The 26,630-nt window shown below is 40.3% G+C and overlaps 1 protein-coding gene across 2 annotated transcripts in view; it reads left to right on the top strand.

Moving 5' to 3' along the window:
* pdzd2 (PDZ domain containing 2) overlaps positions 1–26,630 on the top strand; it is a 118,976-nt gene that overhangs the window by 9,798 nt on the left and 82,548 nt on the right. For both annotated transcript variants that reach the window (XM_036598293.1, XM_036598292.1), the window contains exon 2: positions 8,006–8,925. In XM_036598293.1, the coding sequence (XP_036454186.1) occupies positions 8,411–8,925 (515 nt within the window). In that variant the 5' untranslated portion in view covers positions 8,006–8,410. The remainder of the gene's footprint in view (positions 1–8,005; positions 8,926–26,630) is intronic.

Here is a 26,630-nt window from a genome sequence, read left to right as displayed (position 1 = left end):
GCTTCTAGGTGGTCCTACTCATGTTCAAATGAGCCTGTAGCTCCTAAAGCTCTTCAAACTTCCACTCTCTATAGCTTGGCTATGACTGAATTTGCTACATGTTGCCCTCACTGCTGTTTCCATGATTAGCCAAATAAAACAACTTGGATAAATAAATAAAAGCAACTAAATAAAATATACTAAAACCACAATGGTGATAAATAAAATTATAGTTCTAATTTGTTGCACCCTTAGCAGCTTTGTGACTTGTAAAGGCTGTATTTGAATGAGAGGGTTACAGTCGCAGCTTCTGTAGCAACATACAAGCAGCTACATCATTGCTGCCTATTGGATATATTATGACCTGCATTTATGCACATACTTAAAATTATAGAGCATACATATTATTGTTTTTAATGTTGGTTGATTTGAAGCCTGTAATTTGCTGTTCAGGCCTGGCTTTTGTTATAAATGTTTTGAGTAAGCAAATTTTCTGTTCTTTTTCTGAGAATGAGGAAATGGTAATGGACTGTGCGCTACAGATGCAGCAGATTGAGATGAGGTTAAAAACACTGCAGTGTTCCAATTAGTCCAGATGAAGGCTTGTGGTCTTTATATCTCTAACCAAAACCTGCTATATTTAAGTATATTACTAAAGGTGAGCAAGATGCTCGCCTGGTTTTTCTGTTATGGAAAAAAAGACAGATGTCTACTGTAGATTACACAAAACATCTGTTCATACCCAAAGTAGTTGACTCATGAGCTGTGTACAGTGAGTGCATCTGAATACAGCGTGAGATATTTTTTCCAAGCGTCCGTCAGCATGACTCCATGGGCAGGCAGGTGTGCTATAGGTGGCAGACAGCACGGCTCCAGGTGACAGTTGGTGTAGCACTGTTTTGTCCTCTCAGCAACCATAGAACCATAGAAGGCCAGAAACTGTCTAAAAGTGAACAGTGAATGAAGTGTGTACCAGTGAATGTCTCATTTGCATAATCTGGACCCAATTTTCATTCATTATCAGATGGATTAGCATTTGGCTGTGAAGGCCTTGAAATTGCTTTTGGAATTACTGAAGAGATCTTAGGCAAAAGTTAACACGGATCAGACTGTCATCGGGCTGTTGCAGGGCAGCAAACATATTAGGTTTTAGACAGTTTGCAGCTTTTAAGTGGCAGTTTTGTGTGACGTCTTCGTGATGAATTGGCCCAAGGTTTACACAGTTTCTTAAAAAAATGGACCAACGTGCATGCATAGCCAACAGTAGCAGCAGACATCCTGAAGCTAGAACTTTTCCATTTTTATATACAGCAGTATGTCGTACAGTGTCAGAACCCACATAAGCAAATCTATTTCAGATTGCTTGAAATTGCTTTAGTTCTCTGATGTAGCACTACTTGCGCTTAGGTAGATGCTTTTATTACTCTGTGAATTACCAATTATGAGAACCGGTTGTTAGTTTACCCAGAAAGACATACTAAGAATCCAAGTTGAGTGGACTTTCTGCTTAAAATTTGAAATGCCCCTCTTTGGTGTACACTACATCCAATTATCTGTATACTTCCATTCTCCACAGATGAGCAGTTAACACTGAGGCTTAGTCACTGATCTGCATGTTTTGATGTAGCCATCAAGTCTATTGTCACCATAACTTTTGTCTGACAGTCCATTAAATGTTCCATTCCCTGCTGAAGTGCGTAACGTGCCTCTTAGAAAGAGGGCTCTGTATGATGAGCAGTGGTAGCATGCCATGCCATGTGGCGTTTTGGTTGAGCTAAAATGGGGGCTTTAGTAATCTTTGGCCATATGGCCCCCCTGGAGCAGGGAGGGGCATGTAGGCCACTGTGGAGGGGAAACAAAGGGTGCCAAACACACTCCCGTACACTGAGCAGACAGCGGCACTCGACCCATTCGGATATCCTGCATGCCATGCAGATCTGTCGTCTACTGCTTAATCACACTCGCTCTCATGGTCTCAGGCCTGTTAGTGTCCAGGCTAACAGTCAGACAGTGGAAATCCCATTTCACTTTGAGTACTCTCAGTATGTACTGGGTGATGGATCCACATATATATATCTCTATATTTATAACCAAATTAGTGTAAGTATTAGGCACCTAACTATTTATCTGTAAAAGTGTGTTTTTTGTTGCTTGTAAAATCACCATATATCATTAGAATAGATGCAAATAAACATAAATACAGTGAAAAGTAACAAGACATTCTTATTTTTAAAAAAGTAGTTGTTACCTTGTGAGCTAGTTGGAAGAACAAAGTTCGGGACCAGATTTCAGATTTTCTTAAGTGCCTAAAACTGTACTGTACTGCATATATATTCCACGACTGTGTAAATAGTCAGTCACAGTTGTGTTTTCAAAAATAATTCTGAGTCATGAAACCAAAGATTTACACCACTGTTGACTCATGCTAGTAACTTCTTGTAACGCAGAGAGAAAAACCTATTTACAGTACTTTTTAAAGCAGTCGCAAACAGTGGTTTACTTCATTGAAGGCTCCTGGTCTCGGATGCATGTAACCGGTTGTACTCCTTGCTTGACTATTTGTACGATGTTGGACTTCGTAATGAGATAAAATAGATAGAAACAAGCTTCACTTTCAATTTAACCCAACTTCCTATGTCATTAGAACGTGTTTTTTAGGGGTATTTACCATTATCATGTAAAATTACACCACAGTGTGCATTTCTGGGCATGCGTGTGTTCTGGGTGTCTGTGTAAAAACACTGACCCACTGCATGATTCATTAAAAATAGAACATAATAAGTCCTCTTCAATTAGATTCAGTGCCAAAAAAACTAAATATCATGATTTATATTGTGTATGCATACCGTCCACTCCTTCTTTTTATGTGAAATGTCAAAAAGTTTGTTTCCTTTACTCACATTTGGGAACGCACCGCCCACCACCAGCAAGAACTGTGGATTATAAATGACCTCTAGAAATCAGTTGCCTTTGTGACTTGTGGGAAGAAGTTTGAGCACCATGCAAAGCTATCAAGCATTTAAATGTTAAACCCATAATGGTTCACTTACATGCCAAAACAAACAGTTAAGCTGTATTAGTTTTTTTGTTTCTGAGCACCGTAAACTGTAAAAGCTCTAATGACTCTCCCACAGACAAATCAAAAAGCAATAATGGGTGTTTTTAAAGATAACATTCAGAATCAGGAGTCGGTTGCTCTGCTCCTTTAGAAACTACAAAGCTTTGTTTCAGAATTCAAACTGATTTTTGAAGATGCATTTATCGAGCTCTGGAGGAGCTTAACATTTCAGGCGCCACTGCACTAAAATGCTATGAGACTGTACTGGCCCTCTACAAATTAGTTACATTTCTAACTCTTCTGATGATAATTTGGGTGGATTTTAGCATTATTTTGTAGATTTTATATTATTGGCATCAGCATTAGCTTTGACACATATGTACATAAGAAATAACAGCTATTGGCATCATCCCAAAATTCCCATATCCGTGCATCCTTATAATCAGTGATGTAAGACGGATATAAAACTGGATAGTGGAGGCTGAGATGAGAAAATTTCCCCACCATGTCATGACCACCCACAGGTGACACAGTGAGTTCATGCTATGGTCATGGACCATTGCTTTAATCGGTCTGATTCTTGCACGCATTTCTGATTTTATGCACCACTTCACATGTAGGGGAATGACTTTGCTATGGAGGTTCAAAGATAAAAATGGACTAGTTTGAAAGTGGTTGATGTTTAGAATTACTGAAAACTACCAGCATTATGCATCAGCATTTCTGATCTTTGATAGCTTTGGCTCACTATTATACATATTAGCATTTTTGGGTGAAATATATTAAATTAAACCATAAACGCCATTTCTGTCATAATGTGCCATTCACGTCCCAGTCCATATATGGAAACTACGCTGCACAAACAGCTCATTTAGAATTGGTTGTTTTTGTGATGAAAACCAACACATTTATACATATATCCGCCTATTTAGCCTACAGCAGTTTAGACCCACCTGTTGAAGTTATAAAGAGTGTTCCATCCTGGACTGCTTTTTGAATGAGGCACAATACAGGGCAGTCACACAGAACAGAGAATACCAAATCTATTTCTCTGTTTGTAATGAAACATGTAGTTGGTCAGTGTTTTTTAATACGGATGATATCCATGATATGCTCTGTGTTGTAATTCAGCGCCATAATGATAATAGTGAAGGCCATACACCCCAGCGAGTTATGCCTGTGTTCTAACCTGAGGCAGTTCTCCTGTCTGCCACTGCCCTTCCACCTGCCCCCAGTCTTGGAGTGTGGGGAATCCTGGGGGTTCCCCCCCTCCATCCCACTGTGCAGAGGATTAGCACTCCATGCCCTGAGCAGATTGCCCTCACTCTGTGCCAGAGCCATCTGCACTCCTAGCATTAGCAGCAAGCGCTGGGGTTTTCCTCTGACTTAACATAGTTGCCCCCACTAACCTCAGCCTACTGACATAAATGTAATAGTAGGTCAACAAAGCACTACTCACAGACAGTGTGCATGAATCCAGAGTAATTTCTCCTGACCTGTTCTTTCACATGATGGATGGATAGGTCTAGTGTTTTAAATGGGATCTGATGCTGCTAATTCCTGACCCAGTTTTATGTTCGCCAAATTGGCGTATAAAACGCCAATTTGTTGCTCTATTAACTATTTTGTTGGAGACCCTGAATAGATTGTGTGAACTAGGACATATTTACACTAGCTAGATTGTTTCCCCCCCTTTTGTGTTTCATTATCTAACATCCTGTTCTGCATTAAAAATAGCTTAGTTGCACTGATGAATAGGATGCTGTATGCCATGATCATACCAGAAATAAAATATAAAGTATAATGCCTATTTAGGTTCTTTGGCAGCTCTGCTAACAATGAAGCCTGTTACTTATGTAATTAGAACTACATTTGTCAGATCAAAATGGAGATGGAATCAAAGCTCGAGCCAGCCCATAATGACTAGGTGTAGATTATGTAGTGGTGACAAGTTGACTCAAGGATAGAGCCCCATAGTGTGGTGGAGGGGGCCCTCCTCAAAGCTCCTTCAGTCGTGCTCTCTGTGATTAGCAGGGGTATCGAGAGGCCTCCTTTAGAAAACTCAAAGTAAACTCTTGCTGCCACAGTTGGCATCCAAGTTTATTATTTGTCTGCTCTCTAACCACAGCATCGATTTTCAAAGTAGGCCTCACTTTTAGAAAGCTTTTCTAGAAAAGCTACCAGAAGCAAGGAACAGAAAAACAGCATGCATGGCAAAGATCTAGCAAATGGCAGGAATATTGAAAGACTTAACCCTAATGGAAAAAGCGAAGTGATTCTGAAAGACCACCCTCACAGTGTGACAAATGCTCTTGGATCTGCCATTGTTGGAGTCGTGCGTATTGGATTTGTGTTCCTCTTTGAAACTCTGTCTGAGGCCATGGCACGGGTTTTATTTTTAACTTCCATTACCTCAGTGTTTGGACCGAATGAAAAAAGCAACAGGAAAGGTATTTTTCCTGAAATGTAATCCTTATGCAGAAGAAAAGGCTGTATCACTGTTTTTTGTCAGTCTGGAGAGCAAATGTTAATGTCCCTAGCAGAGGTCCTTGATGCATGTTTCTTTGATTTTTGTTTTCCTCTCTGCCTTTGTTTTTTTCTTCTAGATGGTAATTTTTATTCTAGAGGTTAATTTCATTAACCTCTGTTTATTGACAGTCCAGTGTTATGAGAACCAGTCCAAACTGATATTATTTCAGTCTACCTCAACATCAATTTAAATATGTTTTAGTTAATTAGGTCATTTTTTATCATTTTATCATCACTCTCTTAAAAGTAAACATTCCTTAGGTTCTTGGCTCAGTTCTAGTAAACCTTTTACTGGTATAAAACCTTTATATTAACACTTTGTTTTAGGAGTGTATGAGGGTCTTTAAACTTAGCATCTAGCATCTCATTAACAAAAACAGTAGTTTAAAGAACCATCTATTGAAAGGTTCTAGGGAACTACGAGTGGTTCTTCTATAATTTTGCTCTTATATGGCTCCTTTATTTTTAGAAGTGTACTATAAAAAAGGGAGCCACAAAGTGTTCTTTAGGTGATGCCATAGAAGAGCTGCTTTTGGTTACCTAAAGAACCATATTTGAAAAAGACATTTGTGAACATGAATAACCTTTACAGGTTCTTCCTAGCACCTTCACGTTATGTGGAGGTTCTTTAAACTTTGAAAAGAATCTTAAGACTCACAAATCTCGTTTTAAGAAATTGTGTGTAAGAAGTGGTTCTTCTATGGCATCGTGCAAAGAACGCTTTTCGGCACCTTTGACATTAAGAGTGGAAGTACGGCAGTGACGCCATCGCATGCCCTGCAGGCTTAGACCATTGTGTCTGTGAGGAGGATAATACTGGTATGGCAATGTATAACAGTGAGTACACCCTGGCAGAAGTGTCCTCTTCAGCGCTTAATCCCTGTTCATGGGCTCTCTATGTGGGTCAGTTTGATGAAAAGAAGTTGCCAGCTTTGTCGGAGAGGAGGATGAAGAGGATGTTGTAACTGGCAGAGGCTCTCTTCTATGTCATCAGCCTCTGGGTGTTTGCAAACGGTATATAGTGTCAAAGACCAGAGGGAACGATCCCTGGCGATCCAGCCATGTAATCACCATGTATTTCATTTTAAGCTTCTATGTTTTACATGGAGATTTAAGAGTAAATTGTGACCCAAGTCGAATGCTAAAACCTGTTGTTGTTGTTGTTGTTGTTTAAATGGCTTCAAGTGTATGTTGAAAACAAATTGATTTTATGAATGTACATTTGTTGTCAGAGAATTAAAGGCTTGTATTTAAATTTCTCATTTAATTGTTTAAAGAAAATCACAATATAAATTATGCAACTGTTTAGGCCACATAGTGACTGAACTATGTAGGCCAAGTGTACATCAGGGGACGTCATATGGGGGTAATTGTGACAGGAGAGAGGGGCGGTGCTAATCCTATTATAGGCATGTCTTTTTCGGGGTGAGTCTGGGGTCCACAAACCCTCCTTATCACAGGGACAGGATGCTACAGCACAAGACGCTTTTACACTCTTAAAAGGAAATGTGAAAATGAGGTAATAGAGAGTGGGGTAATGTATGTTTTAACATGTAGCTTTGATTCACTTTGAAAGTCAGCATTGATATTCCAGGAACTTTTTGGTAAAAACTGCTGATTTTATATTTTTCTCGTGTGTGTTTGTTTTTTTTAAGTGTAGAAATGTCTTTTGATATGTTTTGATTGCATCTTTTAGATATGTTTCATATACGAGTCTGAGAACATTGTGCTTGGACAATTAGTATTACACAAGAAGTCCTAGAATGCTTTTGTGTATTCATGCTCTATTTTCAATAATCTCCTCACTTAATGCAATGTTGATATATTGCTGATGCACTGTATTAAAACACTTTTCAAATACTTAACCTTATATAAGTCAGATTAAGATGCCATTAACACAGATAAGCTATAAAAACATCTAGTTGTTGGCAAGGCCTGTGTGGGAGCTTGGACTGTGTATACGTAGCTTGCGATCACCACAAGGGTGTGTTATTTTGAGACCAACCCGAAGTAGCAATTTGATTGTGGTTGCAGCCAAGAGTATATACTTAAAAATGTCAGAAATGTGGTTTGTGAGTCTGTCAGGCTAAAAAAGAGCTTCAGCTGCACCATAGTAACATCTGGCCAGTGGTTTGACCATTTGCTATCAGGTGAACATATACAGTCAGGCTGAATAAGACAGAAAAGTTAACTGCCTGCCATTGTGCGTCTTCCTATGTGTTCTAATGTCAGTCAGAGGAAGGTAAATGCCTGGCTGATTATGTTCCATTTTCTTGTGTGAACTAATGTCAACATCTGGCCAGTGGTTTTACTATTTATTGTCAGGTTAGCATCTAAACAGTCAAGCTGAATGTGTCGTTAATGGGAGCTAAAAGCCTGTGTGATTATGATGCATCTTTCAATGTGTTCTAATGTCAGTTCAATCTTCTCCTTTTGTAGGTGATCGTGGCGCCTGGAAGTAAGAATCTAAGGCTGCTATTTGCAGCTTTCCAGCATTTTCTGCTTTTACTCAGCTGGAAATTGGATTTGGAATGAATCAAGCAGACTGGCTAATGGCACATATTCTCTGGTTACCCCTCGTAGTGTAGAAAGCCTTCCCCTCCATCTTCCCCTGTCTTTGTTTTTCTGAATGACATCATGGCCCTTTGTAGGCCAAGCGTAACATCAGGGGATGTCAGTTCCGGAGGGCCGAAGTTTGAGGGGCGCTGCGCATTTTTAGCGAGTCTGGCTGAGATGGAGGCAAGCCAGATTTTCCATATCTGATTTCGCCTCACAGAATCACTGGGTAGAACCTTGGCCCACCATGCGGGGGAGGCCTGAGCAGGCCCAGCACCAGCAGCTAGGATGCCGATCACCCAAGAGAACGCACTGAGCCACTTGCCCTTGCTGGAGAGCTGGCTAAGTGCTCACGCCGGGGACCAGGACCAGGACCAGGAGGATGAGTTCAGTAAGAACACAGGCGGCATCGCCCTGTGCCAGGCTGCTATCCGCAAGCTGGTGGAGTACATCCAGTTGAACTTTACTGAGTGCGAGAGCCTTCCTTGTAACGGCACTCCGCTTAAGGAGGAAGTAGACGCGGAGGTGAGGGCAGTCTGTCTGAGCAAGGCCAATGGAGATGGGTCAGAGTTCGGCCTCAGCTTTGGCAACATCCCCATTTTTGGGGATCCTGAGGGGAAGAAGAAAGGACGGCGGAGGCGCAGGAAAGGTGATAAGGGCCCTGTGCTGGATGTAGGGTGCATCTGGGTTACGGAGGTGAAGAAGAAAAGCCCAGCAGCACGCTGTGGAGACATCAAGCTGCGGGACGAGCTGTTGTCGCTCAACGGGCAGCTGATGGTAGGCGTGGACGTCACTGGAGCCAGGTAGGACGCATTGTACATTTAAAGATGTGTGGACCTGATGTTCTATTCCAGCCATGTTGATTCTGTAGTTGAACACTTGAAACAACACTTTAGAAATGCTCTCATAAAAAGTGCTAGAGTAAAGCATCATTGCAGTTCTTTGACCTGTTGTCATGAGGCTCAGCCCTACTTTGTAAAATTTAGTGTCACCTCATTCATTCCAGCTGTGCTGATGCTGTTGCTGAATATTTGATACAGTTTCTCAGCTCTTCTGATGCTTATCAAATTGATTATTCCACGGCCAGTGACACACCCACATCACTATAAAAGAGCCGCTAACAGATCCAGCAGCCACCGTGTATAAATTGCAATGTCCCTGTCTCTTTCCATCATGTTGGAAGAAAAAGTTACTAAAAAGTTAGTTTCTGTGGTGCAACTTGTTTTGATTTAGTAGTATGTAAGCCTGAACTTAGTAAACATTTACATTATAACTAGCCTGTGTTTAAGCTAGCGTGCAATTGGTGCAACTGGCCCTTGGCCCAGGGCCAGAGAACATGCTTCCCGCCCATGTTCATACCTCCCAGTGTTGACACGAGAATACACATAATTCATGCAGATGGTTTCTTGTCTCTCATTTTTGGCTTTTCAGTTGAAGCATCAGGCAGTATCTGTCCCCCATTCATGCTGGTAACATTCACTTTCAAACAGTTTCACACAAAAAACAAATTAAACATTCATTCCTTTTCCTTCAGTGTGATTGGATGGCATACTGACAGAGATTGCACACCATTTCTTTTTTCCCACCCTTGTATTGCCAAGGTGGAAAATGTGTTACACTGCACCGTGTGCAATGGAATTGGGCAAAAAATGGAATGTGTCGTTACGCTAAGACTTTTCTATTCATTGCCCAGACAAACTCTTATGTACTTGGAATAAAATTCTAAACTGATTTCTCATCTAACAGTTTTCTCATTATGCTCAGATACCACTGTGTCCAGTTTATGGGGCAGTGAAAAACAAAAACCATGGGAACTGGCACATAGATTCCTAACTGGCATCGAGGCTTCCCTACTTTTTTAATGCTTGTCTAATTGGTTACTCCATGGCCAGTGATGCACCCACAGCAGCTATAAAATGGCCACTAATGGAATCAGCAGCCACTATGTATAACTTGCCATGTCCGTATCTCACTGTCTTTAACCAGTATGAACACAGTTGCCAGTTAGTGTGCCTTTTTTGTAGTTTACTTTGCCCCTAGCAGTTATACACCGCAATTAGGCAGTGTCTGTTTTGCTGATTAACAATAGGAACTTTTCTGAGGAGGCACAGATTCTGCCCTCACCGCGGCCCAAACTGGACCTGTCATCCGTGCAAACGGACAGACAACACGATGTGGGAAGGGAGGAGGTTCCTGGGAGTGGTGCAAGCTTTTGACCAAGACTAAGTTATCCCCACAGATGTATCATTTTCGCAAGTGGAGGAAAGGCTGCTGCTGGCAGGATATTTCAGCGAGAGACACAACATATTGGTTGTTTGGGAACAGACACGCAAAGCACAAGAACAGCCAGGAAAGCAGCACAGTTGCGTGCTAGTGTGCTAGAGAAGAAGGCATCTCATCTTGTCTGTGACATGGGAGTTGTTTTCCAGGGGGTCTTAAAGCAGCTTACTTATGTTGTAAGCAGCCTGAAAGACAGACATTCTGTCCTACTAGCATCTTTTACGCTTTATATCTAGCAACAGTGATATCCAGAGGAGCAAAAATTAAGGACTTTGATGGGAAAGAAGGCTTGCTGAGGAAAAGTAGCCATAAAGATTTCTCAGATAAACTGTTGTGGCTGTGGATGGAATAAGTGTTGCTTTAGTATGGGGTCTTTGAGGCTAAGCTATAATCCTGAGAACACAGGTGGCTGAGTGTTGGAAACTTAAGCAGATTGATAAAGTTACAGCCTTTTTAAGATACCTTAATACAAGAACTTGCTCTGCTCAGCAAAGCAGGTAATCCCTTCAGCAGCAGTAAAACATCAACAGACACTTTCTTATGGACCGAAGGAAGAATAATCTTTGTTGGACACAATTGAGTGAAAGTAAATTTATTACATATAAAATATACAGCATTAGGTGCATTACTGTGCAAAAGTCAGAGACCCTTCATTTTTTTAATTTCCAGTCAAAATGGCCATCAAGTATAAGTTATTCATTTTCAGGAGATCTATTTCTGAGGAGATATAAGATAATCCCCTTGCACAAGGATGGAGGAAGTCAAAGAGAGTTTTCAAAACTGGAGTTTCAAAAATTATTAAAAGATGTAGAGTGAATGTGACCCGTAACAATTGTGCAAGACCCAGTAGACCTGATGGGAGTAAGTTCCATTCTTGCTTCAGATCTGAAAAATGTGTCCACAGGAGTTTCTGTCCATCCTTCCACTGTGAGAAAATTCAATGCTATGAGTCCAAAAGGATGTGTAGCTGTCCAGAAGCCGTTACAGAGAAAAATGAAGAACATTTTCAAATCAAACAAAGAAGCTGCTGGTGTTCTTATAACAATAGCTTGTACACTCCATAGCCCAGGCCTCAACATCAGTGAATGTTTTTGGGATTACTTACATTGCTAAAACACAGAAAATGCAACCAACTTCTAAGACTGAACTTCAGAGGTGTGGAAAAACATGCTTGCAGGTTTCTTTGGAAAACCTTCTGCAATGTGAGGGAGCTCATAAAGCTACTGCAGAAAGAGCTGCTGTACTACTTCAGATTCTTCTGTCCCAAATAAGATAAGGACATAATAGGCAGCTTGCTTTGAGACTGGACAAAAAGGGACCTGGTCTAAGAAGTCTGAAGACTGACCACAGGAATCTGTTTTTTTTTGTTTTTTTTTTCTTGTCACGTTAGCTCTCAGAGCTTGAAGATATGGAGCTGGACTACAGCACCACAGCACCATCACAGAAGTGAATACTTTGTCCATTCCTGTCTTTGCTGCTCCCTCAAGCTAAACTTAAGTGTAGCTAGCATTGTAGCTGCTTGTTCCCATAGAAGGTCTGGCAGAAGTGAGCCTTGGGGTGGAGACCACTCTGCCAAAGGCAAGGCTGTAAACTGTTCAAAAGCACTGGACTTAAGCCCCCAAGTGCAAAAAAAGAGACAGCCGGTGAAGACTTTATTTTTTATCAAGTGCTTTTCATGTTAATGGTTTCAGTACAGAACCTTGGGCCTGAAAAGAACTTGCCACAGGAAAAAAAACTCTCCTAGTTTAATGTGTCTTCTTGTAATTTTGGGCTCTCTGAATTTTTTTATTCTCCCCATTTTACAGTCTGGCTCAGCATCTGTCTGTGGAGAGCATGGAAAAAAGCTCAGTGGCGCTGCTCCAAGCAGCCCATGCAAAGTGTTTTCTGTGTGGTCAGTGAGAGAAAGTTTTTTTAGAGCAGCAATGATACAGTTAGGCAAAAAAGACAAAACTATGGCAACCATGATGCTTTTTTTCTATAAACTGAAAGGCTAGATTCAAATCACCAAGGGATTTTTAAAGCTCAAACTTCATAAATGTCAAAGTCCAGCTCATAGGCCAAGCATACTTCGAGCAGCCTACTGCTCATTTAGGAGTTGTTGAAAAGAATTTTCCAAGGACCTTGAATGTAGCTTAAAATAAACCACAAATATCTGACAGGAAACAGTTTAGAACCAAGGTGAAATGAAATGAAGGATAACACCAAAATGAATCCTCATTTGTTGGTCGCACATTTGCTGTCAGAAGCTGTTTTTACAGGCATATATGGAGCCAAATGCATAAGCTGTTTTAATCACATCATACCATCCATTCTTTCATCCGTCCTCTCAAAAACACCATTAAGAATGCGTTACAAATTGGCTCTAACGTTATACCCATGAGTCTCCACCAGTACCGTGCTGAGAAAACGGACTATTCTCCATCAATGTTAAAGATCAAAGCCACCCCAATGAGTTAACACTTGTATTCTGTATTTGCTTTGAACTCTGATACTGTTCCCCTCTGCGTCCCACCTCCATGAGCCAACTCGCAGTGGTTAGCGTCTTTGCCACTTGGATGAATGAGAGCTAAGCTTGCCACGATTTCCCTGGCATTACTGATGTCTGACTTTGCACTTTTCCCATGGCTTAGAGAGGAAGAAACCATAACTCCTCTGAAGTTAGGAGATCAGGGAGATGTTCCCACAGTGGAGGTTCGAAGTCTCTTCAAATGAGAGACTACGGGTCGGCAAAACAGTATGAGGCACTTCTTAGATTAAATGGATTGAATAATAGCTTCTAATTAGCATCTCAAATGGGTTGTTTCTTTCTGTAACTGTGAATGAAGGATGCCACAACAAGGTCTGCTAATTTTTTCCCCAAAAATAGTTCAAACAAAAGATGTGGTAAAATGGTTTATAGAGGCTCGGGTCGAAAATAATCTAGTGTGCTTGTAGTATTTTGTTGAAGGGGAAAGTGATACAATAATAGGAGGAATCCACTATAGTAATCACTAAGCCAATTCATTAATTTTTTTAAAAAGTAGCTACTTTTAATTGAGTAATCGTGACAGCCCTCAGGTGGCGTATGCTATAAGAACTTGGCTGGACAGCAACAGACAAAAGTTACTGAATGCTTTGGAAAAATCTAGATTTCTGCATGAATGCTTGCTAAAGTATGATCTAGGTGGTATTCACAAAGCTCAAAATATGACAACAGATCCAGGATCAGATTTGCTACACTCCTTACAGACTTACGATGTTCAGAGATGATGGGCAGAGCTGGCAGTTTCATCACTTATTTGAAATATTTGTTTCCATCACAGTTTTGCACATAAATGAGGGTTGTCAAACTCAACCAGAAAAAGGACCATATTAAAAAATCTAATCAAATCTGTGGGCCAGAGAAAAAATGTTTATATTTCTTTTTTAATTAGTGTTGTGCTATAACCCAAACTGGCTATAGTTTATTCAATATATGCTTCAACAGTAAAATACAGACACTTGTAGTAGACCTTGAAATATTACACGGACACTTGAAATATTCAGAATTTAGATGTCCCCAGGTGCTTGGTCTTTTAAACCTTGCTTGAACTAGACACCTGGCATCCTTCCTTTGTTGCAAGTTCATTAAGACTTGGGCTCAATTTCCGAGCTGCTGAGGTAACGTTAGGTGTTTATATTGGTTGAACTGCAGCTGAAATGCATTTTGGTGATATGACTGGTGTGGATTTGCACAGAATTGTGTAGAATTGAGGTGTAACCACTGTCCCATTGTTGTTGGGGTGGGAGAGTCGGAGCATATTTTGTTGCAGTGCATGCTGGGGACTGTAGTGCAGCACATCGTGAAACGGGCTAATATTAATAGAAAATTAAAATACTTTTGCGGGCCAGATAGGATTGTGTGGCAGGCTTGATCTGGCCCACGTGGCTTTTGTTTGACACATGGGACGTAAATGAAAACCAACTTTTCTACTTCATCCAAGTGTACAAATGTTTTTGTGATATTTTATTTTTTTCTGTATTTTTGGATTTCTATCCAGGTGGTAAAACAAAAAAGTAGGACTTGGAGAAGAATAGTGTGCAGTAAAGAGGAAGGTTTCAGAGGATAGAGCAGTCACAAAGAAGAGTATGGCAGAGACCTCAACATCAGCAGCACCGAATGACCTGCTGCCCACTGACGACAGCTGCGTGGGACTGCAGGAAATCCCAGAGCTAGAGGATCTGAGGGAGTGAGTGGGACAGTAGGGATGAAGGAGTCCAGTGAGGTATGCGGGGGCAAGACCCTTAAGGGCTTTGACAGTTAGCAGGAGAAGTTTTCACTTGCAGGAAGATTTAGGTAACCAGTGAAGCTGATGTAGGATGGAGGTGATGTGTGCAGAGCATTTGGTAAAAGTGAGGACTCTGGCTGTTGAGTTTTGAATAAACTAAAACTGGTTGAGCAGTTTAGAGAGGGATTTGCAATAATCAAAGGGGCAACAGAAAATGAATGCATTTACCAACATTATTGCATCACTATTGCTGAGCAGAGGCAGACACATATTGCGCAGATGAAAAATGCAAGATTTCTACATAGTTCAGTCATTGAGATGTTAACAAATACATTCAGAGTGGTTTGATGTGAAATGGTTCATTTGTAGAGAAACTTACCAACTCAGATTTATTTACAGTGGTGGTGATGCGAATCAGAAGTTTCAATGTCTACAACACAAGTATAGCCATTTTATCTATCATCCAACAACATGAGCCCACGTGTGACTTCTGAGTTTTTAAATGTAATGTTGATGATTTGAAAAATGTTGTTAAATCTGAGAAAAAATCTGTCTATCTTTCAATGCCTTGCATGTACCTCATTTTAAAAAACCGTAGGCCAAAAACGTTATATCTAAAAACATTATCTTAGGCATCATGAAGCATATTAATAACTGTTCAATGTAATAACTTTCAGTGAAGTAGTCTTTAGAGGCATTCAACTCTTCAGATGTCTGGTTCCCATGAACACAACCGTGACCAGTTCTGACTTTGCAAGGTTCACTTGGATGGATCATTTCACATCGAACTACTCCAAATGCATTTGTTAATATTTTAATTATGCTGATTTTTTCAAAAATAGCTGGAAATCCCCTAAGTCAATTAATTGCTGATTAAGGCTCCTGATCACTTTACTTATTGATGAGAGTGAAGGATTAAATCCAAACGAGTTTAAACTGGAATTCCACAGATTTTAAAAAAGGAAATCTACATAATTTAATCATTGAGATGTAAACAAAGTTATTCAGAGTGGTTTGATGTGAAATGGTTCATTGTAGAGAAACGTACTAACTCACATTTCTTCACAGTGGTGGTGATGGGAACAAGGGATTGCGATTTCTGCAATGCAAATATAGCCATTTTATTTACAATACGGAATAACCAGTGAACCTACATGTGTCCTCTGAGTTATTACATGTAATGTTGATGGTGGTAAGATAGTGGCAAATCTAAGTTTTGGTTCCCATAATCAGCACTGTGAACAATTCTGACTTGGTAAGTTTCTCTCTTACCACTCTGAGTGACTTTGTTTACATCTTAACCATTAATTATGCAGAAATTTTGAAAAATATGTGGAATTCCCCTTTAAGAAAATTGCCATCAGTAGAATGCAGGAAATCAAATCAGTGAATTAACAAGCCCTTGCTGGCCTGAGGTGGGTGTGTTAGAGCAGGCAAGACGCTAAAGTGTGCATTCCAGGGGTGCTTCAGGACCAGGACTGGAAACCATTGGTCTGTGTTATGGTTCTACCAAAAAGACTTCAGTAAAATTTCTCAGTGGTGCTGCTGTGGTTATCTTTCACAAATGTTTATTTACTGAGGAACAAACCTCATGCCCTACTGCCACTAATACACTAATATACTCAGTTCATGCTCACAGCAAGGCAGTAATCAGGAAACCCCCCTGAAATCTCCCTGGGCACAGATGGGAGAAAGGATTAAGACAGGGCAATCCGGATATCCCCGTCTTACCGTCTGGATGCCAGAACCCCCCCAAAGTAAATTCCGTCATGTTTGGCTCTGTGGTGACTGCATACAATAACCACTTTTGCTTTGTTGTGGAAAGTGAACGCTGGAGTTTTGTTAAGGCAGGAGCAACAGAACAAGGATATGCACAAGTCAGTGCTGCCAGATCTGGGTCTTACAGCCTGGTATTTGTGGCATCCCAAAAGTGCATCACAATTTAAGTAGATAAATTAAGAAGTCACACTTTTCTTGTTTAAGTTACAGGGAGTCTGGGCAGAAACAGAGAGGCATGTGTGTGTTTTTCAAACTTTGTTTGTGTCTTTTAAATTCTGTATCTAGCCTTACAGGAGTCACAGGAGAGAAATTCAATTAGCTTTTTCATGTGGTCTTACGAGGACGTGAGACATGCTTTGGAAGAAAAATAGACTTGTGTCATATGTGTACATATATACATTCTCAGGTTCATATATATACATATATGTATATGTTCTCAGGTTCTTTTTATATGTTATGTTGAAGGTATATCATTGTCTATTAACTGGAACATTACGCATAAACAAGTCAATAACAAATTGCGAGTTTTGTCCACTAGATGGCAGCAGTACTGAAGTATTATCAAAATACTTTGCAATACTGTAAGGCACTGTTTTTTTTCTCCCTCCAAACACAGTGTTAATGTGTACAACTGTACCACATGCATTTCAGTGCTCAACTTGACATACAACTTAATTTAGCTGTCATCGAATCATGACTCTAAACACTGGTCATTGGTAAAGCATTTTGTCTTAAACTGAACTAATAATCTGATTTTGTAGGATAAAATAGTTTTTGCATTGCATTTATGTAGACAAACTCAGTGTCATTTAAAATTGTGATTGCAAACGTTTTGGAAATCAAAAGAAGATCATAGTGCAATCCTTCAATCAATGTACGTTTATGCATTTGTTGTTTTTGCTGTATAGAACATTGCATTTGAAATTAAACAGTAAGCAAGTGGTTAACGTGCAGAGTATTGACATATGCGTAGGTACTTTCACTGCTTCCTAACCAAGTTTTAGAGAGCACCTCCTGTGTATAGGAGACAATAAATTTGTAATGTTTAATACTTGATTGCAAATGTGAGGCTATGTATCTTATGTAGTGCAGCCAGTTTCAGTTGCTGTTTAAGTTTGGGGCTTAATGCCTTTAGTAAGTGAACGGTGAGCTCCAGAGGGCTTAGCCCAGGTAATTGGTTAGGCCAGTAAAGATCATTCACCTGTGGAATTCATCCTGCTGTTCCATACCATGTGGTTGTATGCTTTGGATCTTGAACGGTTCCTTTTTTCTCTCCATGTTTACTTCACATTAATCTTGATCTCATCTGTGCACAAGACCATAAGCCTCAGAACCCTACAGACTTTTATGTAATTGTAACCTGGCTTTCTTTCAGTGGTTTGCATCTTGTGGTTAACCCGCTGAGGTCATGTTATTCTCTATAGCAGTCTTTTAAACATCCGATACTGTTCTTTATCAGTTCAACAGTTTTTCATCAGGACTGAACACATTCTTTGGTCATCCACCACTGCTTTTTCATGGTCTGCCTGATATTGCTAAGCTTACCACTCTGTTCTTCCTTCTCAGCGGTGCAGCAAACCATTGATTCCCCCAAACCAAATATTTTGTCTAAGTGTCTGATCGATTTATTCAGATTTTTCATCTTCTTGGAGGCCTGCTTTACTGCCAGTTCCATGTTAAGACACTGGTAATGTCCTCCAGATGCAAATGCCACCTCTAGAATTAAATGTAGGTCTTTAAAATTCTTTAGGTCTTTAAAACCACCATTGCAGTGAGAGCCACCTGTCCAGTTACTTTGAGATTTTTGTAAAATGGGAGGGGCTTTGTGTATAAAGGGCTGTGATGTCTATATGGCCTACTCTATAAAGATCGAAATAGCCTTACATTAAATCTGACGTTCTGCACTTGAACCTAGTCATTTTGGATCCACTGTGCTGGAGTGCAGAGCCAGTCACCATCCAACTGCTCCTACTTGCAGGCCACACTGCATATTTCAGTACTGTTCCAGTGCATTTTATTTCTATGCATAAACACAGTCAGGCTGCATGGACTGGAGTGGGTTGTGAATGATGTTAGTGTCTTCAGGACATTTCCCCCACAAAACTCCGCAGAGCTATGTGAAGAATGTGTGCCCAGACAGCCGCCAGAGACCGGATGTCCTCTGAAATGAAAAGAGACTTTGGCAGGAGACAGTCAGCCAGTGGAAACTCAGGTGCTGCTCATGGAAGTTATATCAGTGGAGAGTTAAGACAGTCATGATATTTGTTTGTTTGTATAATTTATTCATCCTGGTGGAGACTCTTCTCCCTTGAGCAGTAAAAAGATGCTTAAGGATCTTTCCTTCTGTTCAAATGGAGATCAGTTTTGTTGTGAGAGAGAGAGAGAGAGAGAGAGAGAGAGAGAGAGAGAGATCAAGCAAAACACTTTGTCTGAGGAATTATCTAATGATACTATGATGATATCTTTAAGTATGCCTACCTTTCAGCCACTGCTGTGCTAAACTAAGTCTCACCATGTTTTTCACCAGTGCAGCTGCACACACAACATAGGAAACGTCTCTCAACAAACCTGGAACAGCTGTGTGTTGTTTTTTCCCCTTCTGTAGACTAACGTAGATGTTGTTTGTGGCTAAACGTTGTTTGAGGGTTTTTATGCTCACTCCTACTTACTTTGCCCATAATATGGAGACTGCTTCTCAGTTAGGAAGGAACTGGAAATGTACTGAATTAAAGCTGGGGAAATATCAGCACTTTCACACTGTTTTGAGTGTGAAATGAGTGGCTTGCAGAACCCCAGTAACTTTTTATTTTGAAAAACAGCCCATGAAGTCTGCAGTACAGGCATTTCAGAGATAGATGGCAACATAGGAAGGACTTGGAAGACTACTCAGATACAGGCACTCTGCCCTGCATTCTTCAATCATTATTATTATGATTTTTCCAAGAAAATCTCAAAAGTACACAAGGTACGGAGTTCACATTTCCCTTGTGCTAATACGTTGCTGCTAGTCACATGCCTCGTTGCATGGTTTGTCACATCAGGAAGCCAACAGGACATTCTGTTAGCTCACCTCCTGCTTTGAGCCTTTGCTTCAAGGTTGCAAATATTCCAGGATGCTACTGCTTAGGCAACATTCATTGTTATTTCATTCATTTAAACACATTAAATAAAAGGGGCGAGATGACTAGTAACCCTAATTACATGCCTGTAGCTGATCATCATACTGCACAGTTTTGTATATTTACTGCTTCACCACACTTGATTCAGCTCCTGAAGGACTGTATCATCTGCTAATGATTTGACTGGTGCTGAAAGGAAAACACGATACATTTCATCACATCACAGCATGTATTACTGAGTATATTGTGGAGATCATCAGTACTTAAAGATCTCTGACCAACTGCATGTTTCATTATGAAGGCACCAATAATTGGTCTTGTTTTTAATGGATTTAGTGCAGTGAAGTTCATGAAACATTTAATCATTGTACTCATATTTTGCTATTGTTTTTAAATGTGACTTTTCCCCCGCTGTTCCTACTCATCAAGCCTCAGAATAAATGAAATATTGTGATGTATAGTCATCAAATAATGTCTTAAAGTATCATGATCTTATACTGAAACACTGGCCTATATTAAAGTTCACCACTGACACCTCAGATGGACTACAGTCTGTAATTGTAGAACTACAAAGTGCACCTGTATGGTAAGTGGTGCTGATAAAATGGACAGTGATCATAGAAACTGACTAGTATTTGAAATGGCCAAATTCAGATAAGTTGGCGTATATGTCAAATATATCTCCATATGTGATATAGGTTGGATATAAGGGAAATCCATATATGCTAACATGGGCTATATATTTGAAACCCATATATTGCCATATATCAAATTTCCATATAGGAACTAAGATAAACAAACACATTCTCACTCTCTGCTAGATGACAGGCTTACCTCAGTTTTCCTGTGTGACTTCATTAAGCTGAACAAGTTCAAGTGGTTTTGTTTTCTGCCGAAATATCATTTCAGTATTTAATCACTGAACTCTGAGCAGATGATTTGCCTCATCATCTCCGGAGAAAAGGGCTCTGAAAGGACTCAGCCTACTGGTGGAGGGAGGGGGCGGGACGAGGAGCAGCGCGGTCTGACTCTGTAGTTCAGATAAGCCCGCGCGCTGGGTTAACTCGCCTTAGAAGACGCTGCTGCTCATGGCGAAGTCACTCAAGGGATTTTAGGGACACAACACGACTGTCCTTCACCGGAATACACCGAGCCGGGTGGCCGAGAGGGAGGAGAACTGTCAGCAGCCCGTCGCGGCGGAGTTAAAGTGTCTGAAGCTGTTAGCCGGACTGCTAAAGCCGTTAGAAACCCTCTCTCCCTCAGAGACGCGCGCGAGCACCTTAAACCTAAAGCGCGTTCTTGAGCGCGCGAGACCCGAAATGATTGGCGGTTGAAGTCTCTGTCAAGCGCCGCGCGCGGACAGACGCTGGTGGGAGTCACAGGTGAAAATGAGGCTGAAAGTGAAAATTCGAGGTAGAGTCTTTTTTGTTACTTACACTCTTTATAAATATGGTTCTTCAAGGGTTCTTTAGTAAAGGGAATGGTTCTATTTAGAACCACGAGTTCTGTGTAGAACTGTTTTATGCTTAAATGGTTCTTCGCATGATGAAATGATTCTTCAGATTGGTGGAGAACGTGTTGTATGTGGTTCTATACAGTATTTTGAAAATGGTTCTGCATGGCACCAAGCAAGAGTTTTGCTTGTTAAGCTTGTAACAACAGAAGAACCCTTTTTGGTGCTATGTTAAAGGGGAACTCCACAGAGTTTTCAAAATTTCTGCACAGTTAAAGGATTAAGATGTAAACCAAGTCATTCAGAGTGGTTCGATATGAAATGCTCTGTTCTAGAGAAACTTACCGAGTCAGAATTGTTCACAGTGGTGGTGAAAGGAACCAGACGTCCACCTCTAAATCTCCCCACAGACTGTGATTACATGAAATGGTTGTGAATGCACTGCCTGATGTCTGAAACATTGTTTACAGTAGTTGTGTGATAAAGTTTTGTCCCCAGTGTATTTTAATCTATTTATGGTGGGGGGGATACATTAAGGGTGTTCTAAGGCAAAATAGTCCCCAAAGAAAACTTACTTCTTCAGACTCATCACTATTTTGCCATCATCAATATTACATATAAAAACTCAGGAGACACATGTAGGTTCACTGGCGGTTTTGGATAGTAAATAAAATGGATATACTGTATACTTCGGGACCCCTGGTTCCTATCAGCACCACTGTAAGGAAATCAGAGTCTGTAAGTTTTTCTACAAAAGAATCATTTCACATGAGACCACTCTGAATGATTTTGTTTATATCTCAACCAATGAATCATGCAGACATTTTGAAAAAATGATTTATGGATCAATTTGTAAAGTCCCTTTTATTATCTGTCTGCGCTGGATTTTGCACACATGCATGATTACAACATTGGATATTGGTTATGTGTGTTATTTCTGTACTAGCACATTAGGTTCTGAGTTGGGGTGGAGTGATATGTGTACATTGGTTCCACATGAAGAAAATACATTGCTTCAACATGGTTTTTGCCAAAAATAGCCATAAGTAAACTGGTGTTGAAATACATATTTCTGTTTATTCGTTAATGTTTTGAATCATAATTCTATTGTGTGTATATACTTTATCAAGAGCTTTGTTTGCTGTCTTGAATGACAGTTGAGCTACAAAGTGTCTGGCACGCTTGTTCTACAAATGGACATGCAGGTCACACGAAGACAACCTGTTGCTTTCCTTTCTGTGAAATGTAGGTCAATCCTCGATAATAGTCTTGGACACAGTCTGAATGCTGCGTGTGAGTAGTAAGTGAGTTCCTTAAGGCCAGTGTTATGTCACTGACAATTAATGTTAAGGGGAAAATTAATGCGGCATTAATAAGTAATATTTTGAGAACTTTAAGTCTCTACCGATTAATGCATACTTAAGCACATCATTGGAAATATGACATTGTCATCTTCATGGAGAAGATTTTTCTTGCTCATGTTAGAATAAGTCAGATTCATGGACTGCGACGGGAAGCGTTCTATTTCTGAGGGAGTAGTGGGTAAGTGGAGAAGATAAATCTACTTATCTCTGACTCACATAAGCTCCCGTGGAGCACCAGACAAAGAGGGATATCGGCGTCCTGCCTGTGCTTACACTGGATGCTGAAAATCCCATGACACAGGCTCAAATTTGTGAATGAACATAAACCGATTTCTCACTCTTTAAGACAGAACGGCCTTTTTTCCTAAGAGATATGTTTCAGTCGTATTTGCAGTTCTGACAGAATTGTTAATAACTTTGCTATTGGGTTGTCATGTGTTTCTGCATTACTAAGTGGGCTAATCCAGTCCTTTTTGTGTTCATTTAGTATGTTATCCATGTCATTTTAGTAATTTGTGGTCATTTTACTGTATGATTTATGAAGTGAAATGATCAAGACTTGTACATTAGCTGATACACCGATTAGCCATTACATTAAAACCACCTTGTTGTTTTTACACCCATTTTATCAGCTCAACCCACCAAACAGGTGCACTTTGTAGTTCTACAATTACAAACTGCAGTCCACCTGTTTCTCTCCGTACTATGTTAGCCCCCTTTTCCCATGATCTTCAGTGGTCAGGCCCACCACAGAGCAGGTATTAATTGGGTGGTGGATCGTTCTCTGCACTGCAGTGACACTAACGTGTTGGTGGTGTTAGTGTGTGTTGGCTTGTACGAGTGAATCAGACACACACAAAGGTTTTAAACACCTCAGTGTCACTGCTGGACTGAGAATAGTCCACTAACCAAAAATATCCAGCTGACAGTGTCCTGTGACCACTGTAGGATGACCAACACAAACTGTGCAGCAACAGATGAGCTACTGTCCTTACATCTAAAACAAAACAGGGTGAACAGGGTGAAAGAGGCCTAACAAAGTATGCAGAGAAACAGATGGACTACAGTCTGTTATTGTAGAACCACAAAGTGCTCCTATATAGTAAGTGGAGCTGATAAAATGGACAGTGTAGAAACAAGGAGCAATGTTACAAGGTTTTAATGTTATGGCTGAAGGGTTTATAGAGCATTGCTTTCATTTTTTATTAAAATTATATTATTGTTAAAGCTCCTTTGTGAGGTTTTGATTGCTTGTAGCATTTGTCAGTGAGTAGTTTCTTGGCTTCTGTGGTGCATTTTAAGAACCTCCAAACAGTATCAACTTCCTTCCCGTCAAAACCATTTTTTACACTACAAAGACAAAGAATTATGGAAAATGGTCTCCAGCTCAGCCTTGGACCAGTGGCTGCAGCTTCTGTGAGGCTAGTCAATGTCTGCTATAGGTTACATAGATTTTCTAGATGAAACAAAGTGAAATTATACTATGAAACCGGATTCATCATGTCTAAACAAACACAAAAGCAACAAGCAAGACAAGCCAGTTTCGCAGAACCTGAAGCTGTTGTTACGAGCTGTGCATTGGTTAATTTTGGGACAAAGCCACTAAAAAAGCCCAGAATTTACTCAGATCTCCTCTCTCTTATTTTGTGAACAATCATTGTATTTTCTTTTTGGTGTAGACTATCACAGCTTATAGGTGGAAGTAAAGCACAAAACATCCCACCTCTTCTCTCTTTCCTCCTCCCTGTGCTGCTGTGGACAAGCCCACCTCTACAGCTGAGTTTGTGTTCCTGTTTGCTGTTCCACAGTGTGAAAAATGTCCATGATTCCTTTTTAAACGTCATGCTAAAATATCTAAAGTCCTCTTGTGTGAGTGCGTCATATTTCATTCTGTTACTTAATATATTTCATCGGCTATTAAGATTGAACATTTTAGTGGTGTCTTAAAATTGATATTAATATCACACCATTCTGAATTGAGATTCTCCATTGAAAGGAAAATATAGTCCGGAACTAGGCTTAGTCCCTGTCTTTGAAACAAGTCCATCAACTGCGTCTTTAGTGCAGTGCTAAATGGAAAGAATGATCTTTCTAGCGTAATGTATGAAGGAGCGCATCACCAGATTTCTGTGGCTTCCTAAAGGGAATTGTGGTTTTGCGCCAATGGCAGCACATCCGCCTCAGTTCAGTTTAAATCGAAGGGTTATGTTCGGGCATGCGGCTGTAGTCGATGTCCTCAACAACCGTTTTGTTTTTGTTTTCCACAGCGCTAACTGGTTTAGAGAGGCAAGACCATCTGTCTCTGTGGTGACTGTCATCTCAGAGAGGCTGTTCTGGCTCACTTTGTCAGCCCCCTGTTTATGTTTGTTTGTGTGTTGTTGTGGACTCTGGCTGTGGTGTCATTAAACTTGTGATTGATGCTGTTTTGTTTTCATGATTGTCTTATCTTTGGAAGCATTGTTTTTGCGGTCAACAATTCCCTGAATGCTTACTTGGCACTTGCTTGGCAGATTTTCTGAGAATATTTTATACTTTAGGTCTTTGATACTTTTATGACCTAAAATAAAGTATAGTACAAAATATATGAGAGTGATAGACATTTTGACATGTTTCTGAATGATTTTCTTCTTGGCCTTTGGTTTTGCATGGTGTCCAGTCCGACTAATTTTTTGAAATTTTGTGAGTGGAATTATTATTACTTTAGTGGATTTTGCTGTAATGAATGGCTTGCCTCTGAGAATTATGTAGCAAATATATTTTGTGTTAGAAACTTTTGCATTGTTCAGCTTTGTGAACCTTCACAGTGAAATAGGCATCATCAACCAACAGCCAACTTATAGTTCATTCAATCTTTGTCAGCTCAATAAAGTATGTGTGTCTGCTATGATGGACCAGTGCAGTCTTGGTGTCCTGTGTTTGTGTGGTATCAGAGAATGTACTAGCTGGTGATGTGGGTAAAATGGGACTTGTCTGAGTTTACCACTTGTATTTACAACTTTGAGGCAGCTGTTTGAGTGCAGTTTCCTTGTGGTAAACTCTGAAATTTAGAAGTTTATAAGGACCACATTCTACTTTGCCTGTGTTGACCTCTGAAGAGTAAGTCCTTTATATAGCAGGGCTGAAGATCCCAAATGAAGGATGGGCTTTGATACTGCTAAAATTAGCACTACAATTGAGATATTTCTGGATGCACAGTGATATCGAAGTCAAACCTTATTTTATTTTTATCAATCCTCTGATCCAGCCTTTTGTCTTGCCTATTTTACAAAAAGATGCAAGCTAAAATTTTCTACTGTGGCTTAATTATGTTTCAGCATTTAGCTGAGAAGGCCTCCACCTTTATCTGTTGTGTGGCTCTGAAGCACACTGTCTGACTTGGGCGAGTACCTAATTGCATTCAGATCACGATATGATAATAGGAACCTTATGTTAGCTGGCATTTCAGAGCTACCGGATTGGTAAGCTGTTTTGAAAGCCAGACCCCTCTTCCCTCACTCCGAGTCACTCACGCACACACACACACACACACACACACACACACACCCACAAACCCACACACCCACAAAGACACATGTATACATGCAAGCTTGTTTATATAACGCTCATTTAGCAATCGAAGAGGGTGGATGTCTGGTTCTGCATTTGTCTGGTCACAGAGGGCTTGTGGTGGGCACCATTTCCCCTCTGTAAACTTGTGCGTATACAGAGTGCTGAGTGAGGTTATTCCTTCAGTTCCCCACCATTCTTGGAATGTCTTTAGTACATGCTGTGTTTCCACATCAGTAGAATCTGAGGATGGTATATTTTCAGAATCTGAAAAATAAATGCATTCCGCTGGGCAGCATTGGTTTTAAAAAACATGAAATCGGCTGGCTTGAGGACGCAGACTGGAGCTCACATTTTTCTTGGAAGTCTGATGATGTAGTCTTTTTGTGTAAGACTTCAGCTAATAAGTAAACTAAACAGTGTGGTGTGCCTCGAGAGAGACTTTGAAATAAAAGACGTTAGCTGGAACTAGGTGAAAATTTTGGAAGTCTAGGCAAAAATGTTGCATTTGCTGTTTAAAAATCCAGTGAGTCTGCCAAGTGACTTTAGGACAGCAGTGGTTCTAGTTCAGAGGTTCCCACCACCAGGCTAAGAGCTGGTACTGAGCTGTGGATCATTTGATATAGTGCTGCAACAGTGCAGCAGTGACTGCCTACCTGCTGAAGTCCACTATTTTTTATCATTATTATTATTATTATTATTATTATTGTTATTATTATT

This window comes from Colossoma macropomum, unplaced genomic scaffold, assembly GCF_904425465.1.
Source record: "Colossoma macropomum unplaced genomic scaffold, Colossoma_macropomum, whole genome shotgun sequence".
Lineage (NCBI taxonomy): Eukaryota > Metazoa > Chordata > Actinopteri > Characiformes > Serrasalmidae > Colossoma > Colossoma macropomum.
This window is presented reverse-complemented; position numbering and strand designations above follow the sequence as displayed.